Here is a 19864-nt window from a genome sequence, read left to right on the forward strand (position 1 = left end):
TGTCCTATTGTCACCATAAGACCTATCTGTGTCAGCGCGATGTAAAGCAACTTGTTAAAAAAAAAAAAAAAATTGAGTGTGATGTGATAGAACCTGATGATGGATGTTCTTTCAAGAACATGTCTATCTATTTTAATTAAGTTGTTTATTTTCCAGATATAATTTTGTTACGATATGTTTTCTTTTTCAAATAGTTTGTACATTTATTTCAGCAGATTGAACCACCTGACAGTGTAGCTGTCATCCAGTTCATAGAACAAGAAGATATTTTACTCCTGAGTATTAGAATGGATATCAGAAAAGAAATTGCTGGTAGTAACATTCAAATGAAAGTTACAGACCTATATAAGAACATAAAAATACAGTAAGAACAGGTCTAACGGATTATCTGTCTTTTCCGGTTATCCATTTCTCTCCTCCCCTTCAGTGTGATAGATAACCAGGGTTCTATTGTATAATGTTTTTATTATTATGCTATAATTGACCTGAACTACAGTTTTTTTTCTCAATAAAAACTTAGAAAATCAAACACAAGAGGAATTTATAAAGGAAATCATAATCCAAGGAAAGGAAATCAAAACTCAGAGATTTGCCGGTGATATTGTTATTTTGTCTGAGTCGTCAGACGATCTGGAGAAATTGTTGACTTGTATGGACAAAGTCTTGGAGAAGTAATACAATATTAAAATAATTAAATCAAAAACAAAAGTAATGGATTACAGTCAAATGAAGTCAGGTGATGCAGGAAATATTACATTCGCAAACGAAGTCTTGAAAAGTAAGTAGGGAAGGCCTTTCTGAAGAAAATAAATCTGCTCACTTTGAACATTGATATAGGAATTAGAAAGTTGTTTTAAGACTTTAATCTGGAGCATGGAATTGTATGGAAGTGAAACATGGACAATAACTAGCTCTGAAAGAAAGAGAATGGAAGCTTTTGAAATGTGGTGTTACAGAAGAACGCTGAAGGTGAGGTAGATAGATTGGATCACAAATTAAGAAATACTGAATCGAATTGGTGAGAGGTGAACAATTTGCTGAAATTTGACCAGAAGAAGGGATAGAATGACAGGACACATCTTAAGACACCCAGGACTTGTACAGCTAGTATTTGAGAAAGTGTATGTGATAAGAATGGTAGAGCAAGGTATGAATATGACAAACAGATTAGAGTAGATGCAGGATGTAGCCGTAGAAATGAAAAGATTAGCACAGGATAGGGTGGAGTTGAGGGCTGCATCAAACCAGTCTATAGACCCAAAGAACAACACAGAATGAAATTTAAGATGATTCACCTGAACCTAAGACCTAATTGTCACTGTAAGCAATGGAAAGGAATGAACAAGTGCAAATCAAGCAATGTGTAGAAAGATAGGAAGATCAAAAGGAACACGTAATAGAAAAACACAATAACCACTGTGAGAAGAAAAACCAAACCTCATGGCGCAACAACCTCGAAAGGCCCAAAGGCCTGCAGATTATAAGGTGGCATGCGGTCAGCATGAGAATTCCTCTTGGCATTATCTTGACAGTGTGGGAAGAGGAGAAATAAAAAGGATAATCTCCACATACCATTGTATTATGCCATTGCACTGCAAGTTTATTTATTTACCATATGGCTTTAATGCCGAGAGTGCCTGGTGCAGGTCTTTCTATTTGACTCCCGCGGGCGACCTGCGCTTATGGATGTGGGATGATGATAATGAAGTAGGGAGAGGGGGAAACCCACTGTCGGCACACAGCCTACTCTTGTCAGATAACACCAAGCAGTCTGCTCAAAGCTTTACGTCTCCATCCGATGGACGAATCACCATCAACAGCATCATATGTCCTCACTCCAAATGAGTACTGCGGAGAGGTTTGGAATTAAATCCAGACTTTAGACATGCAATTTAATGATTATAACCACCACCCCTCCTACCCTGCCGGCCAACATTCTAATAGTGAAAATTTTTTGATCAATGGGACTTGAACCAGCTTACCGCGGTGCCAGACCATTGAGACTTGATGCCTTAATGATCATGGCCACCAGGCGGGCTACTGCACTCTAAGTATCAGGATAGGAGAATTCATTCATTACCATGTACATGCTAGAGAGGAGGCCACCAAGCCGAGGTAGTGAAGGCTTGCTCGGTTCACATGGAATGATGAAGGTTCAGTTCCCTAGCAGGTAGTCAAAAAATTTAGAAACAAGACTTCCATTTCCAGAGAGACACAGATCGCCGAAGGTCACTCATCCTACAACAGAAATCCTGGGAGCAAAGACGGCCGCCACAGAGCTGGGTTAGCTGGGTTGGCAACCAGCTTGTAAAAGCAGCTAACACCGAGTGTTGAGCAGCAGTAAATAACTCAACCCCCTAAGGTAGGCCAACGGATTTGGGCGGAGGAGCGTCCTTAGGATTGGGTGATGGTCCCCCAGTGGAGGAAATGCCACTGAAATCCAGTGTGTTCTGACCCAACAGCAAAGCAGGCAGAGGAGGAACCTCTTATTTCTTAGTTCCAAATGGTTGTGGAGGTGGAAGAGATCATGTCAGATGGATTGGCTGTAAAGGCGCAACTCAATTGCACTCAGTCTGCGGCAGTCCATTGCAGTGCTCGTGCTGGAAACTGCATGTCTCATGCTATATATGCCGCAGTGAATGGCTCCAGGACCATAGCGTGTGGGTCACTCCCCGGCAAGTTGCGATCCAATGCTAATCTTAAACAAATTCATGCCTATAGCACTCTCTCCTGCTGTTCCTATAAAAGCCCAATGGCGATAGGATAAGGATGACGGAAGCAGGTTTGGGTAAAGTGGAAGCTTCTAGTCTGTACCTGCACATTGATGGCAGATGTGTGATGGATGCCTTCCTGAGACCCTGTGACTATTCGGGGATCCGGTCCTGCATCTGTGACTGGGCAGACCTATTTAAGACCACCGCTGCCCACCTTGAATGGGGAAGGCCCTAGAAAATTGGTGCTAAACATCGGTATTCACTTTCAAAACCTGTATGGGAAACCAGACTCTGAGGGTTACCCCAAATTGCGGTCGAAATCATGAAAGAAAGAAATCTACGTTCATCACTATTGGTGTATGGAATGTCAAATGTCAGAACATTATTATTAGACAACGATAACAAACCAGAAAGAAGAACAGCTCTCATCAGCCATGAGCTAAAGAGACTCAACATTGATGTCATCGCCCTGAGTGAAACCAGATTTGCAGGAGAAGGAAAAATCATCAAGGCTTCTTCAGGCTATCCCATCTTCTGGAAAGGTAAGGAGAAAAATGAACATCGCATCCATGGTATGGTTTTGCAGTAAAGACCAAATTGGTGAATGATCATCGACTCACTCCCATCACAGTAAATGAAAGACTCATAACTCTCTGCATACCTCTTGCAGGAGGCAGATTCATTACTATCATCTCCTCATATGCCCCCACTCTTAAGGATGACAAGGAATCTAAGAGCCGCTTCTACCACCAACTGAACACAGTTCTCACCAAGGTGCCTGCTACAGACACGCTTGCACTACTAGTAGATTTCAACACCAGAGTGAGGAGGGACAACCTCTTATGGGGAAAAGTCATGGGTAAACATGGTGTTGTGATTATTGGGATTTGATTATTTGGACTCGGAAGACGGCGATAAATTATGTATGTAAAGGATTTATTCAATTGTTTGTTTTGGTTTTCCTCAGTATGTGAATTTTGGAATTGTTTAATTTGTTTGAAGTCGATATGATTTTAAAATTATTTGATTGTCATTGTAATTCTGGTGCATCCTGTACCACACGCGCCACATCGGTGTGGGAGATTTCCGGTTTTGTAAAGTTGCATCAATTTCGTAATTTCTAGAGGCTTCCTAAATGTTCTTTGTCAGCACTATTTTTTTCTGCGCTCCTATTGGAGAAAATAAAAGGAAATGTGATTGGTAGGTGAAGGAAATCATCGTACGCTCATTGGCCGTGGTAATATTTCATAATTTCCGGGGAGAAGCGTTGTCGCTGGAGCCTTGCTCTGCGAGGGCGTCTTTTCTGTTTGACCACTGAAGGGAACGGTCACCTTCCAAGGTACGGGTCTTCTGGGCCCCACCATCCGGTAAGCACTGATTATTATTTTTTTTAACTTTTCTGGTATTCAGTTTCAGATGTAGTGTTTCATTTAATTTATCTTGCCGGAGCGTACCCGTGTTTCCTTCTGCTTCCAAATGTTATAATTATGACTTAGCTGTTTCGGTAAGTCACCTCACCTTGTTAAGAGATAGTTCCCGTTTGTTGTTTTGTAAATTAAATGTTATACGCCTTTCGAAGTAATCCTTATCAGTAATATTTTTCTCGGGACTATCTCATTCATTCCGCTTCATCATGGAATATTCATCTTTAGGTCGGGTACCCTTTCTCAGAAGTGTTTTTGAGGGGGCTACCCACTGAAGATGCTCTGCTCCATGATTATACGTAAATTATTTTTCCTCCTTAGATGTATCTCTTCACTTTAGTATAACATTACCTTCCTTTATTTATTTCGAACTGTTTTGGGTTTTTAAAGGTAACGCCACGACAGTGGAACGTCATGTGTGATGTTCCGGTGTAAAATAAATTTAATTACTAAATGCTACCCTCATGTAAATTGTAATGGTTGTTGAAATTATGCCGTCATTATTTTAATTGTATCTTGGTTATTGCTTTATATATGGAATCAAATCTAACTTGTTAAGTAAAGTTTAGGATTACATTGACTTCGCTTCTTCAGTGTTACCAATACCTTCCACCGCCTGGATATGGTTCCCAGCCGCTTCCCGGTTATCCTTTCTTAATAGTCATGTTGGTTAAACTGTTTGTTTATTTCCTGTGATTTATGTGCTTGCAAATTTAATTTCGTACATGTTTACATGCCTAGTGTACAGTACTTTTGGTGAAAGCATTACGGTAGCAAACATTTTCTCTTCTTTAAACCTATTAATTGTAACCTTACCCTTTGGAGAGGTTGCACATGGAATTGGGAACTGATATGTTAATGGTCTGTTACTTCTTGGCCTGTGTGATGAGCATGAGCTCTTTATCACCAATACCCAATTCCAACTGCCAAATCACTTCAAGACCACATGGATGCAACCACGCTCTAAAGATTGGCATATGATAGATTATGTCGTCACCCGACAGTGCAACAAGAATGATGCCCTAATCACAAAAACAGCCCGGAATATTTATGACTGCTGGACAGAACTTCTTATTAGTCAATTCAGGATTACCATCCATAAAAAGCCTCGAACCCATTTCACTAATCCAACAAGGAAGAAGTTCAACAGAATACCAAAATTCTGTTCTAGAACAACTAACTCACAATCCAATCAACACAAAAGATGTGAATGGACCACACTTCAAAATATAATTGCAGAGTCGGCACAGAAAATCACTGGCTATGAGGAAAGGAAGAGACAAGACTGGTTTGAAAATAACAATGAAGAAATCTTGAACCTCATCAAGCCATCAGTGCCACCTTCATCGTGTGGACTAAGGATTACGGAATGGCAGGCGGGAAACGAGAACTCTAATACGAGTATCGGCTGACGACAACTAGCTGCCTGAGCATCTTGCCACTGCTTGGGCCCAGTCTCCTACTTGACAGCTGAGTTCTACATTAGCGCATATTAATTCAAATTTCTCTACAACCTAGGTACAAAAATAATATTTACAAAAAACATATCATCATTTTCCTCACTGTTTTTAATTACACCCGTACGTACATCAAATATCGGAGCCGATGGATGATAGAAAGGAGACTCAGATTACTGTCCAGATTACTATTCACCGTTCCAGCACTTTGATTGTGCACATAATCGGACTGACTTTGACTATCTGAAGCTATCAAACCATCACTTGAATTGTTATTGTGCATATTTCTTCTCCCAGAATCACTCAGTTCGAGGAGCACCAAAATTGGCTCGTAAACAATAAGTAAAAGAACACAGAGGGAGGGTTGCACAGTTTCAAGAAAAGAGGACACTTGAGTCATCTACCAAAAGAAAAACAAACTTTAAAATAGAACTATTCTGGTTTCTAAAAACACAAGCATATCGGAGCATGCTAAACGACTTTACTCCTCTACGGGCCACAGAAGACTGCATCCTTAAACGATACTGCTCTTAGGGAGCAAAGTTCTTACGAAATTAGAAAAGATAGATAGGATATACATCAAAACTCTCAGCACTTCATCTGTATGCTAAAAAAGAATCAAGTTATCTAACTTAATATAGGTAAATAGATCAGGGTATTAAAAACTTACCTTTTTTCAACACTGGCAATATGGATTTTCCCGTAAGGGTAGTTTGATTTGCAACATCATTCACATTATCAGTATATTTCACGTTAAACCAATCAAGTAATGTGGGTACGATGTCCAATAAGCTTGTCATACTATAGGTAACCTGATTCTTGCGATCACCTGGACGTGGTGAAGATACAAGTAGAGGTTGAGCCATTCCTAAAATGAGAGGAATATCTTTATAACAACCACACAGAGAATACATTTAAGTACTGTACAATGGGCATGATTATGGAAATGAACATAAAAGCAAGAGAAGAAACCAGAGATTAAGTCGACAGTTGAGGACTATAAAATCATTATTTGTTGATATCACCAACTCTCAATCATTGACAAGTTTATGGAATGTAAACAATGTTCTATATAATGGTTTATAGTGTGTACTTTTTTACAGGTGTGTTATAGTAACAGTAGAGAGTTTTCTGACATTCCCACCTAATCAATACCATATATGTTGTAAAATTTATTTATTTATTTATTTATTTACATCTAAATTTCAACTAGATCTTTACAATAATGATTACAATAGTACATTCACAATCATTAGAAACCACTTTCTGGAGTTTGTCTTAAAATCTATTAACCGTCCATGTTTCATTTGACTAGCATATTGTTATCTGTTGAATTAAAACACTCTTCTCGAACTTTTATAAATTCACTGTCTTAAAATCTAGTAACTAATTTGCTCAATTTGTTACACTAACGATTAGAATACATTCACAATCATTAGAAACCATTTTATTTCAGTTATTGTTATGTATTACAGTCTTAAAATCTAATAAAATGTCTGTTCATTTCACTGACGTATCTCTATCTGTTGAATGGGGAACCAGAAGTCTATTGGAACTATGTAACTGTGTTACCTCAAAACACTCTTCTTGGATTTCTATAAATTTACTATCTTAAAATCTAGTAGCCAATTGTTTGATTTGTTTTTATTGTACTACATTGAAATCTCAGTAAAATAGGACTTCATGAAATTAGTTACACTAGTATATACAATAGGTACATCTTTTATTTTGGCCGTACGAACTTAGTATTGAAAAGTGGTTTATCAGCTGGTTGTTGTGCTATTGATAGTAAGGCTAAGAGGGAACATCTTCAAATAGGTGGTCGATTGCATAATGAATATAGCCTTGGTTGTATGAAATACCTCCTTGTAGAGTAAATGTGCTTTATGATGTTCCCTTGAATCCTCATGGACCGCTGGGATTCGGGAATTTTACTGAGATTTTAACATAGCACAATGTACATGGCTAAATGGTTAGTGTGCTGGCCTTTGGTCACAGGGGTCGCAGGTTCGACTCCCGGCAGCGTCAGGAATAATTGGTTAATTTTTCTGGTTCGGGGACTTGGTGTATGTGTCGTCTTCATCATCATTTCATCCTCATCACGACGCAGCAGGTCGCCTACGGGTGTCAAATCAAAAGACCTGAACCAGGCCTTTTCGGAGGCCACACGACATATCATTTCAGTGTAGTACAATAAGAACAAATTAAACAATTTTCTGCTTGATTTTAAGATAGTGAATTTATAAAAATCTGAGAAGAGTGTTTTGAGGTAACATAGCTACATAGTTCCGATGGACTTATTATGGGTCCCCATTCAACAGATAGAGAACAAATGTTTTTATTAGATTTTAAGACTGTAATACATAAATATAATTAAAAGAAAATGGTTTCTAAATATTATGAATGTACTCTTATAATGGTTAATGTAACAAACCAAACAAACTAGTTACTAGATTTTAAGACAGTGAATTTGTAAAAGTTTGAGAATGTTTTAATTCAACCAATAGCGATATATTAGCAAAAATAAACATGGACGGTTATCAGATTTTAAGACTCTAATATATGACAAACTCCAAGAAAGTGGTTTATAACGATTGTGAATGTACTATTTTAATTGTTAATGTAAACAACTGAGGATGATCCATGGATCGAAACTAGCATTGAAATTTAGATGTAAATAAATAAATGTTACAACATATATAGTATTGATTAGGTGGGAATGTGAGAAAACTCTCTATTGTGAGTCCTAAACCATCATTACAGAAAAATGAAACTAATCACACATGACATATGTTATTGTTATAAGTGTTTTTGACAGGGGCGTATTCTCCTTGAATGCAAGGCATTCATTGCATGCATTATGATAACACAAAGAACTGTCTGATGTACGATTTTAGGTTGTTTCAAGTCGAATATTAACGATTTCATCTCTCAGAAGTTCAAAAGGTCCGCGCAACTGACTGATTCCGTTGCTTGACTACGTGTGGTGCTGGTGTAGTCTCGCCGTCTACACCACTCTAGGAAGAAAGAGACAGCGAATGGACGAGTTCAGGATGAAAGACATTCAATCTTAAAATTGCATTCGGTGGCAGACGTAGTTCTGAAACCCTCGGAACGATGTCACTGCAATTGAAACTTGGTCAGAATTTGTCACCCTATATCCATGCTACCCTCTGCCATCTGTTAGCAACTTGGAGAAAGTCGGCATCTTTACAGCGAACGGGACCCACAGATTACCCCCCCAGCGAGAACCCAACGTGACGAAACTGACCAATACCACTGGGGTGACTTACCTCCAGTGCTTGAGTTGTGGCTAACTAGTGAGTCAATTCATTGTATTTTCGGTGTTTTATTATATTTTGCGCACATGTGGTGTTAACGATGAATGAATCTAAAATGGATATAATTTTAAATCAGTTTGAAAAGCCGTTTACTGGCCGTTCGTTTGATGAAAAGATTCAAATAGTTAAAGCCGGGAGACCTCTACCTTCCCTCGTAAATTTCTTCTTCTTCTTCTTAATCTGCTTACCCTCCAGGGTTGGCTTTTCCCTCGGACTCAGTGAGGGATCCCTCCTCTACCTCCTCAAGGGCAGTGTACTGTAGCTTCAGACTCTGGGTCGGAGGATACAACTGGGGAGGATGACCAGTACCTCGCCTCACCTGCTATGCTGAACAGGGGCCTTGCGGGGGATGGGAAGATTGGAAGGGATAGACAAGGAAGAGGGAAGGAAGCGGCCATGGCCTGAAGTTAGGTACCATCCCGGCATTTGCCTGGAGGAGAAGTGGGAAACCATGGAAAACCACTTCGAGGATGGCTGAGATGGGAATCGAACCCACCTCTACTCAGTTGACCTCCCTAGGCTGAGTGGTCTCCATTCCAGCCCTCGTACCACTTTTCAAATTTCGTGGCAGAGCCGGGAATCGAACCCGGGCCTCCGGGGGTGGCAGCTAATCACACTAACCACTACACCACAGAGGCGGACCCTCGTAAATTTAAAAACAGAAAACAAGAATTGTGTATGCACGTTCAATCCAGAAACTTACAGTAAAACTGTTTGGCTCGAGTTCACCTACATGTAATTAGGGTGAGTAGAATTGAAATTTACTTAATACATTGTGTTAACTGCATGGTTACTACTTGCATGCCTCAGTGGAGATTCCAGGATACGCCACTGGTTTTCGACAGACTGAAAAGCTTTAAAGTTACATAAACTTCTCTCCTGCACACTACCAACTTCTTCACCAGGGCTCTTTAATTATTACTATCATCACAATATAATAGATGTGAACACTGAAGAAGATATATTTCTCTTAAAATAAATCTTTTAAAAACCTGTAGTAGATTTACCTGGATCGTAAAGGTTAGTGCGACCACTGGGAAAAGGGATTCCATTGTCAGAAGTATACATAACGAGTGTATTATGTGCATAACCAGCATCGGCCAACTCCTTCAGGACCAGACCTACTCCTAAACAAAAACACAAAAGAGAATCATATTATCACTATACTATATTTTATACCATTATTTGGGGCCGATGAGCTAGCTGTTAGGCCCCTTTAAACAACAAACATCATATGGAAATGATATAGGCTTTTTGGGTTTATGGCATGTCAAGAAAATAACATTAAATTCTTTACATTTCACAGAGAAATTTGCTCTGCATCTTCAGAAGAAAATCTCGACTGTTCACAAAGAAGACTTCTCCAAGTTTGATTTTAGACATTAATAATAGAAGTGGAAGTGGTACGTTCGATCGTCACCAGATGGCTCACCATATGCAGTACAGCGCTAGCATTCAAAGCAGAAGCTGACGGCACCATCAGAACCAGTCTGAGAGAGTCACATAATAGGTGTACACACATTATGAAAATATGACACCGACACAAGCCTAGAATGAAACGTCTGGTGATGGGAAACGTATGAATTTGGAAAACAATGAAATGCACTAACAATAGTGAAAGGACAGGGATGGGAACTACCTACGTAAATCCTTAATGGCTGGCAACCACATATCACTTTATTGATAACCAGTGTCACTATTGAAATTGTTAGGATTTCTATGTATTTCCACAGCTTCCTGAATAATCCTGGAGCTGTAATGTCTAGTCACACAACATGCTCGAGCTCTTACCCCCACTAAACACTGCAGATCCAAGATTATACAGGAAGCTGTGGAAATATGGAGAAATCCTAACAATTTCAAGAATTGGGAGGAACGGGCTGATTGATGGCGTCCGTGGACGGCGGCAGTGCACTTGTAATACGTGTCGATGGTGCAGGTTCCGGGTCCAAAGCAAGACATCATGGCACTTATTCTTCCTCCGGAAGAACGGTTGTAAAGTAGCGTGAGGTTGAAAAACCTTTGCTTACAATTTTTAAAAAAAAGTGTAAACCTAAGAAAGAAAGGCAGGTGTATGTGTAACCGCAGTCCCCAGTTGGCTGTATTGATGTAAATAATAATAATAATTACATAAATTATTGATGATGAATATCCACAGCCTGTTTCCAGTCATTCGACTGGTACAGGAATGGAATGAATGAGGTCCCCATCTAGTGGCGAGGATGGGAATTGTGCCAGCCGCTAAAGCCTGTCGCACTCCTCTGGGGCAATGATTAATGAATGACAGATGGAATGAAATGATATTGGAGAGTGTTGCTGGAATGAAAGATGAAGGAGTAACCGGAGTACACGGAGAAAAACCTGTCCCGCTTCTGCTTTGACCAGCACAAATCTCACATGGAGTGACAGGGATTCGAACAACGGAACCCAGCGGTGAGAGGCCAGTGCACTGCCACCTGAGCCATGGAGGCTCAATTACATAAATTATTATTACCACTAATATAAGATTTTCTTTAGTCCTGCCTGTCTAATGAAGGAATAAAGACAAGGAGTGTAACTTTAAATAGAAACTATTTACGCTAACAGTTACTGAAATAGAAGAGAGTAATGTTCTCAAGTTACCTTGGTCTAACCGTGAAATGGTTGTATACTGGGCTGCTATGTCATTCCGAGCTTCCAGTGTATCTTGAACAAAATACGGTACTTGCACTTGGCTAGGCTGATAGTAAATAGGATGCCAGTCAGGAATATGACCCATTCCAGGTTCACCATTTCCAAATTTTTCACAGAAATTACCATATTCTGGGTTAGAATGGCCACAGCGATGTGGATCATGAAAAGCCACATATAAGAAAAATGGTCTGAAAGAAAAGAAAAGTTCTTTGAAAGGAATTCAGTGAATGCAGCTAATACAATGAAAATATGTTGCTGTTTGAATAATCTGCGCATAGACTGGTTTGAAACAACTCTCCACACCACCCTATGTGGTGCTAACCACTTTATTACTGCATAGCTAGTACATCAACTCTAATCTGTTTGTCATATTCGTGTCTTGGACCCCTATCATTCTTAACACTTTAATTTCTCATCAAAACCGAACAAACTACTCCTTAGTATCTCAAGATATTTGCTACCATTCTCTCTCTTCATCTAATCAAATTTCACTAAGTCATTGTCCCCTCACCAACTTCACTCGGTAGCCTTCATTCGTGGTCCAGTCTACCTATCTCAACTTCAGCATTCATCTGTACATTTAAAAAACTATTTTCTTTTCTTTCTTTTTTTCTTTCTTTCTTTCTGCACCAGACACTATACATGTTTCACTTCCAAACAATGCCACGCTCCACACAGCACAGAAATCTTCAAAACATTTACCTAATATGTGTGCTAATAAATAATTAAAGAGAGCAAATTTATTTTCTAGACTTCTTAATATCTTAGTAGAAGATAATGCCCCACAACAGTTAATAGATAACATATACAACATGTACAGTGACAACCTTATTGCAGGAAAGTTAGGAAATCATCAGACTGAATGGGAACCGATCAGCAGAGGTGTGAGACAAGGTTGTGGACTTTCTCCTTTGTTGTTCATCTATATATATAAAATAAGAGTTTTGTCTGTACATTGCTCAGATTTTAAAAAGGATGGTATTTCTGTATCGGTCGTGTCCATAGTAAAAAGGAAATGCACTTTTTAATTTTCTGTAATGTCTGTCTGTCTGTCTGTCTGTCTGTCTGTCTGTCTGTCTGTCTGTCTGTCTGTCTGTCTGTCTGTCTGTCTGTCTGTCTGTCTGTCTGTCTGTCTGTCTGTCTGTCTGTCTGTCTGTCTGTCTGTCTGTCTGTCTGTCTGTCTGTACACGCCTCGCGAGAAAACGGCTGAAGAGAATTTAATTGAAATTGGTATGTAAAGTCCGGTAGTAAGTCGCTATAATCTAGGCCATAAATAATCTTATTCATACCGAGAGAAATGGTAGTTTAGGGGAAGACCTAAAATTTAATTCTCAAATATTTATGTTATTAGTGTTCCTATCTTAATGAAAATCGGTATGTAAAGTCCGGGAATAAGTCACTATAGGCTATAAATTATCTTATTCATGCTGAGAGAAATGGCAGTTTAGGGGAAGGCCTAAAATATAATTTTCAAATATTTATGTTATTAGTGGTCCTATCATAATGAAAATCGGTATGAAAAGTCGGGAACTAAATTTCTATAATCTAGGTCATAAATAGTCTTATTCTCGCCGAGAGAAATGGTAGTTTAGGGGAAGGCCTAAAATTTAATTGTCAAATGTTTGTGTTATTAGTGGTTCTATCGACAAATACTACATAACTAAAGTTATACAATATTAAATTTCTGATTATTTATGTCTTATACATTTTTACTATAGCGGCTATGATAACAGAGATATTCATGAATTTTGATTTTTGTTGCCAAGTCCATATCAACGCCAAGTCACAAGAAAATGGGTAAACAGAATTTAATGAAAATCGGTATGCAAAGTCAGGGCATAAGGAACTACAGTGTATGCTATAAATAATTTTGTAAGACACCGTAATATCACAGATTCGAAAGAAAACTAAATGTGAAGGCCTATAATAGAGAAAGCTCATAACATTGATCAACAATAATACACTGACCATTGTTTGTTGGGATGTGCCCTGTGTCCCTGTTGTAACTCATCTCCAATAGATTGGATTACTGCTGTATACCGAGTTATTTTTAAATTTGCTTTACATCGCACCGACACAGATAGGTCTTATGGCGACGATGGAATGGGAAAATGGCTAGGAGTGGAAAGGAAGTGGCCCTGACCTTATACAGTACAGCCCCAGCATTTGCCTGGTGTGAAAATGTGAGAACACGGAAAACCATCTTCAAGGCTTACGACAGTGGGGTTCGAACCCACTACCTCCTGGATGCAAGCTCACAGCTGTGCACCTCTAACTGCATGCCCAACTCGCCTGGTCATGCCGAGTATAATAGCCTGCCTGAATATTAGCGAGAAGTAGATGAGGACTTGGACAACTTTCTTCTTTAGCATGCCATTCCTCCGGTTCATACATTTTCTGATATTACTGGTACTTAACACACTGGTTCATCATTGCATTCAAGCTATTCAATCCCTACTCTGAGACACTGATTGGAATGAGCATTATGCATATTTAACGGAATAATGGCATAGGAGTGTTCACGGCTGCCTGCGGCCTGGTCATTCCAGCACTGGAACTTTGGACTGTTAGATCAGCACCGTAATACTGTTCGTAAAGTGAGAAAATGTGCAGGTTTTCATTTTATCGAGTATTATGTATGATAACATTACTTTTAATTACTATATTCCTACTGAAGTTTTTGTAAAGGCCTAAGTTGACTTTAGTTAGGAAAACCACAAAGACAATCTTTCTGAGAAGCACAGGTACATCAGCTAGTCTATATATATGTAATAAGAGTTTTTTTTCTCTACAATGCTTGGAATTTTTTAAAAATGGTATTTCTGTACCGGTCATGTCCACAGTAACAAGGAAATAAACTGTTTACGTTTCCATAATGTCTGTCTGTCTGTCTGTCTGTCTGTCTGTCTGTCTGTCTGTCTGTCTGTCTGTCTGTCTGTCTGTCTGTCTGTCTGTCTGTCTGTCTGTCTGTCTGTCTGTCTGTCTGTCTGTCTGTCTGTCTGTCTGTACACTTATCACGAGAAAACGGCTGAAGAAAATGTAATAAAAATCAGTATGTGAAGTCATGGGATGAACCACTACAATCTAGGCTATAAATAATTTTATTCACGCAGAGTGATATGGTAGTTTAGGGGAAGGCCTAAAATTTAATTATATTATTGGTGGTCTAACTAAAGTTATATAAAATTAAATTCCCATTCATTTATGTCTTATACATTTTTACCTACTGGCTATGATAACTCAAATATTCATGAATTTGAATTTTTGTTGCTAAGTCCATATCAACGCCGAGCCACAAGAAAATAGGTAAACGTAATTTAATGAAAATCGGTATATAGAGCTGGGGAATAAGAAACTACAGTCGAAGCTATAAACAATTTTATTCGCCTGGGATTAATTGGTAGTTTAGGGGAAGGTGCCTAAAATTTAATTTTTAAATACCTATGTGAATGGTCCTATCGAAAAGTACTACATAACAAATGTTATAGAGAATACAATTTCCGATCATTTATATTTTATTCAGTTTTATTTCTGCTTTAGTATGTCATTCCTCTGGTTCATACATTTTCTGATACTGATGGTACGTAACACACTGGTTCATCATAGTATTCCAGCTATTCGATCCCTACTCTGACACGCAGATTGGAATGAGCAATGTGCACACTTAAGGCAGAAGCTCACTTAGTAGTAGTAGTAGTAGTAGTGGTATGATCTGGTCTAGAATTACAATTAATTTAGGCCTATTCCAAATTATAGTACCACAGTTCACTAAATAACTCAAAATTCAACCCTGAAAAGAGCCGTTTATTAAGAAAAAAGCTTCTTCCTCTTCACTTTTATTAAATTCTACATTAATATTATTACAGATTAGCAGCAAAGAGGTTCTTCTCTGGCTTGGAGGAAAAATGTGCCTCTGCGTAAGATAGTTCGTCCCCTCCATCCCCACCAGTGTAGTAAATTGAGATTTTCTGACTCATCGGGTACTCCTAGGAAACAGATTAGTAAAAGGACATAGTTTTTGCCCTGAAACTCTCCACTACTCGATCCCCCCCCCATCCCCCCGAAAAAACCAAAGTGTTCACGGATCACGGCTGTTTGTGGCCTGGGCATTCCAGCTCTGGAACTTTGGACTGTTAGATCGACAGCGTAGTACTGTCCCTTAAAAGTGAGAAAATGTGTGGGTTTTCATTTGATCAAGTATTTCATAATGAAAACATTGCTTTTAATCGCACCGTTCCTGTCACTGTAATGACCTGTGTTGATTTCAGTTGGGAAAACAACTAAGATAGTCTTTCTGAGGATGAAAAAAGGCAGGTGGAGAGTGAATGTCTGTGATTATGATGAAAACTCCCAACCTGTTTGTGAATGATGGTAGGCATGTGGACCTACCATTACAATGAAAATCCCCTAACCCAGTCTTCATATGAGAAAAGACATTTGGTGACTTCCCTATCGCGTTTCTGGGGTAACGTTAAGAGCTATGCAATTTAATACAATCTTTTAATGTATACACTACCTAACATAGAATTCTGTATACAATGTAGAATCCCGTAGCGAAGCACGGGTACATCTGCTAGTAATCTATATGAACAACATAATGCAGGAATGGAAGCATGAAAGGCATGGATCAATCCCAGTCAGCAGATATCTCACGCATCTAGATTACATACTCTTTGCATCATCAGGAAGATGATCTTCAGTGGTCAGTATTTAATCTCCAGAAAGTCTCTTCAAAATTTGACATGATCATTTTACCAGAAAAGAGCAAAATAACATTTTTTTAGATACCAATAAAATTTTGGAAAGAGTCAATGCAGTAGGTACATAAAAATGAAAAGATTAGCACAGGATGGGGTGGCATGGAGAGCTGCATCAAACCAGTCTATGGATGCACATTGCTTGGACCAACATGCTTCTTTCTGAGAATCCTTATTCAGCAACAATTAACTACATACTGTCAAATATAGAAACCTTGGAATGAGGATAGGAACAACAAGAATTACACAATTAGACAATTTGGTGTTACAGAAGAATGCTGAAGGTGAGATGGGTAGCTCGAAACACAAATGAAGAGATACTGAATCGAATTGGTGAGAGGAGAACAATTTGGTGAAATTTGACCAGAAGAAGAGATAGAATGATAGGACACATCTTAAGACTCTCAGGACTTGTTCAGTTGGTTTTTGAGGAAAGTGTAGACGGTAAGAACGGAAGAGATAGACCACGGTATGAATAATACAAGCAGATTAAGGCAGATGTAGGATGTAGTAGTTATGTAAAAATGAAAAGATTAGCACAGGATAGGGTGGCATGGAGAGCTACATCAAACCAGTCTATGGTTTGATGACTCAAACATAACACATCCTACTACCAAATTTGCAATATTCATTTACCTTCCTAATCTAACATTTTTACATTGCATGCCTTTAATCAAATACATTTGAGTACTTTTTTGTTTATCACTTTATTTCTTCAAGACTGTGTTTATGAAGGTAACAGTTAAAAAGATTGAATTCCTCATAAGCAAACTTCCCTGTGAGCGAGGGTTTAATGTCTCTTCAAGAACTATTAATAAACATGAGGAGTTTGTTGGGCCTACAGCACAAGGAAGGTGACATCTACTTCCATTTATAGACAACAAGAGCAGAGCATCATCGTCCTGTGAGCGATTCATAGCCGCATGTCCAATGACCCTTATCACATTTTGGCTACACATTGTGTGGGTGATTTTGCAACATACTTTACTGCAAATTCTATTTCAGTGAATTCCTCTTTTCACAGACTTTCAAATGCAGTTGAAAAAATTTAAGTTTCCATTTAAAAATTGTCCTTGGTTCAATTTCTCCTTACATACTATCATTTACAATAAACCCCATTTTGATATCTCAAATCATTGAAGAAATATTGGGGGTATCCATATTAGCTGGACCACCTGGTGTAAAGATGATTTTCATACAAATTAGTGCACATGACTAGAAATTACAAGGAATCTGCTTCACATTCAAAGAGAATCATTTTCAATTTAACTTATATTTTAAAAACCAACTTACTGTGATTTGTTCTGCTTCAGAAATTCCCGCACAAGTAGTTTTATTTTGGTTATGTTCCGTCCAACTTGCAAAATAGAGTTATTCTCTTCTGTTTCAGCGTAGTCAAATGGATACACATTGCTTGGACCAACATGCTTCTTTCCAATAATCCCTATTCAGTAAAACACATAATTATCTCCTAAAACAATTAACTAAATACTATCAAATATAGAAACCTGGGGATGAGGATAGGAACAAAGAAAATAGTGAGTTGGCTAAAATATTCAAATCAAATAACTATTAAACCAGAAAAGTAATGTCACTAAGGGTCATAACAGAATTTGCAGTACTTTTCCAAGGTGTCAATGTGCTGATATAAGATTTGACTTTTTAAATGGAACTACACTATTTTCTATACCTGACATTAGAGTAATGGATATTACAAATTTAGAGCTGTGATTATTTTCATGATCCAACAAGAATTTCTCAAGAAAATGGAATGTCTTCAAACAAGCATCATTCATCAGCAATTGGTCAAAGAAAAATATGTAATTTCTGTAGTCCACCTTGAATAATACATTAAATATTGATTATACCACATTCAAGATACATGTTTGGGCCCTATTGGGCCTTCTTCAGCCTTGAAAAACAATATAAAGTTTATAGAAATGCTCTAGAAAAACACCACACTAAAAGTTCATAAGAAAGAATTGATCTTGAAAGGTTTTTCAACTTGTCATTATGTAAAAACACAAACGTAACCAAAAATCATAAAGAAGAATATATATAAAAACTTATTCTTGACATCTTGTTGAAAAGTATCAATAGCATCAGAAATATTGATCTGTAGAAAAGTTAGAAAATTGTCAATTTCCTAATTTCCAAGTCACTGCTGTCAAGAACAGTACAACCAGACTGTCAGATTCTGGAGTGTATGAACTGACATGCAAACAGAGGGAGTCAGGGACCTCTGGCCAACTTCGTCCAAACACCAAAACCTTTTTCAGAACACTAAACATAAATACTCTCCTATGAGCAGGAACATTGTATGAACTACAGCAAACCCTAGACAAACAAAAAAATACAGATAATGACACTCCAAGAAACAAGACTGACTAATGAAAACACAATAGATTTTGGGAACTACAGACTCTTCAAAAGTAAGAGAGACAAATGAATTCTCAAAAGCACGCCACTTTTAGGAGTCATTTTTACAGTCAAGAAAAATGTACTCAACTCAGTAACAAGTGTGAAACTTGTAAACGATAGACTAATGACAATCACCGTGAAGTGTACAAATAAAATGTACACACTAACCCATGCACACATGTCAATCAATGAGGACAATAAAATGGACTGCAAAAAGGTAGACAAATCCTATCCACACAATTCTTCAAAACTACGTCAAAATCCTACTAGGCGACTTCATTGCATAAATAGGCAAAGAAAGAAAATACAGGGGAAAATTCTCAGCACATAAATGGACCAACCAAAATGAACAAAGATTAGCCAAACTCATGTCAACACACTTCAAAGAGAAACCATTAGAACAAATGAAATGGAAAAGCTGTGAAAAAGACTTTAGAAGAGAGTCTAAAAAGAAGGAAATGTAAAAGGAATAAGTACTGAAGTACTTACTCCCCTGCTGGTCCCTCTGTACAGGTGTGTGTGTGCTAGTTTGGCTGAAGGAAGGTTGCTAATTAAACCTCCTCCTCTAAAGTCTTTTACACAGCTTTCCTTGATCTTCAAGTTTTCCATGTCATTTGTGCTTCATTATTCCAACATTTCCGTGAGACTCACATCAGTCTCAAATTAGAGAAGAGTTCCCCGGTTTTCAGCAAACTTTAAAAATCACACAAAGCCTGAAAGTTCAAGGAAATATTTTACTCATGTGCATTCTATTCTATCCTCTTTGCTCACATGTTACCTCAACTAGATTCGCTTATTTCAATCATAGCGTATCGAAGAGGAAGTGCGATATCTTCGCGAGTTACCGTGGACCGCCGCACAGATGGCACTGCCATCCACAGTGATGACTGAGCGCGAGGATAAGAGAGGCATTATCGGGACTACTACTTCAAAATCTACTAAGAAACTCAAGCATGCAACTTACGTTTGAAAATAATTTCATCTGCTGGACACCCTGGAACACTTCCTGGATGATTTCGCTGCCTTCGAAGTAACTAGCTCCCTTCTTATCTCCTTCGTGCGGAAGAAGAATCAACA

General features: G+C 38.3%; 1 protein-coding gene across 1 annotated transcript in view; it reads right to left on the reverse strand.

Annotated features, from left to right (window-relative positions):
* Nucleotides 1-19864, reverse strand: part of Sgsh (N-sulfoglucosamine sulfohydrolase) — a 77863-nt gene that overhangs the window by 10058 nt on the left and 47941 nt on the right. Inside the window, exons 4-7 of the mRNA XM_067148992.2 lie at nt 17660-17810; nt 11559-11797; nt 9944-10063; nt 6266-6463 (exon numbers count right to left, since the gene is read on the reverse strand). Coding sequence (XP_067005093.2) covers nt 6266-6463; nt 9944-10063; nt 11559-11797; nt 17660-17810 — 708 coding nt within the window. The remainder of the gene's footprint in view (nt 1-6265; nt 6464-9943; nt 10064-11558; nt 11798-17659; nt 17811-19864) is intronic.

This window comes from Anabrus simplex, chromosome 6 (genome assembly GCF_040414725.1).
Source record: "Anabrus simplex isolate iqAnaSimp1 chromosome 6, ASM4041472v1, whole genome shotgun sequence".
NCBI lineage: Eukaryota > Metazoa > Arthropoda > Insecta > Orthoptera > Tettigoniidae > Anabrus > Anabrus simplex.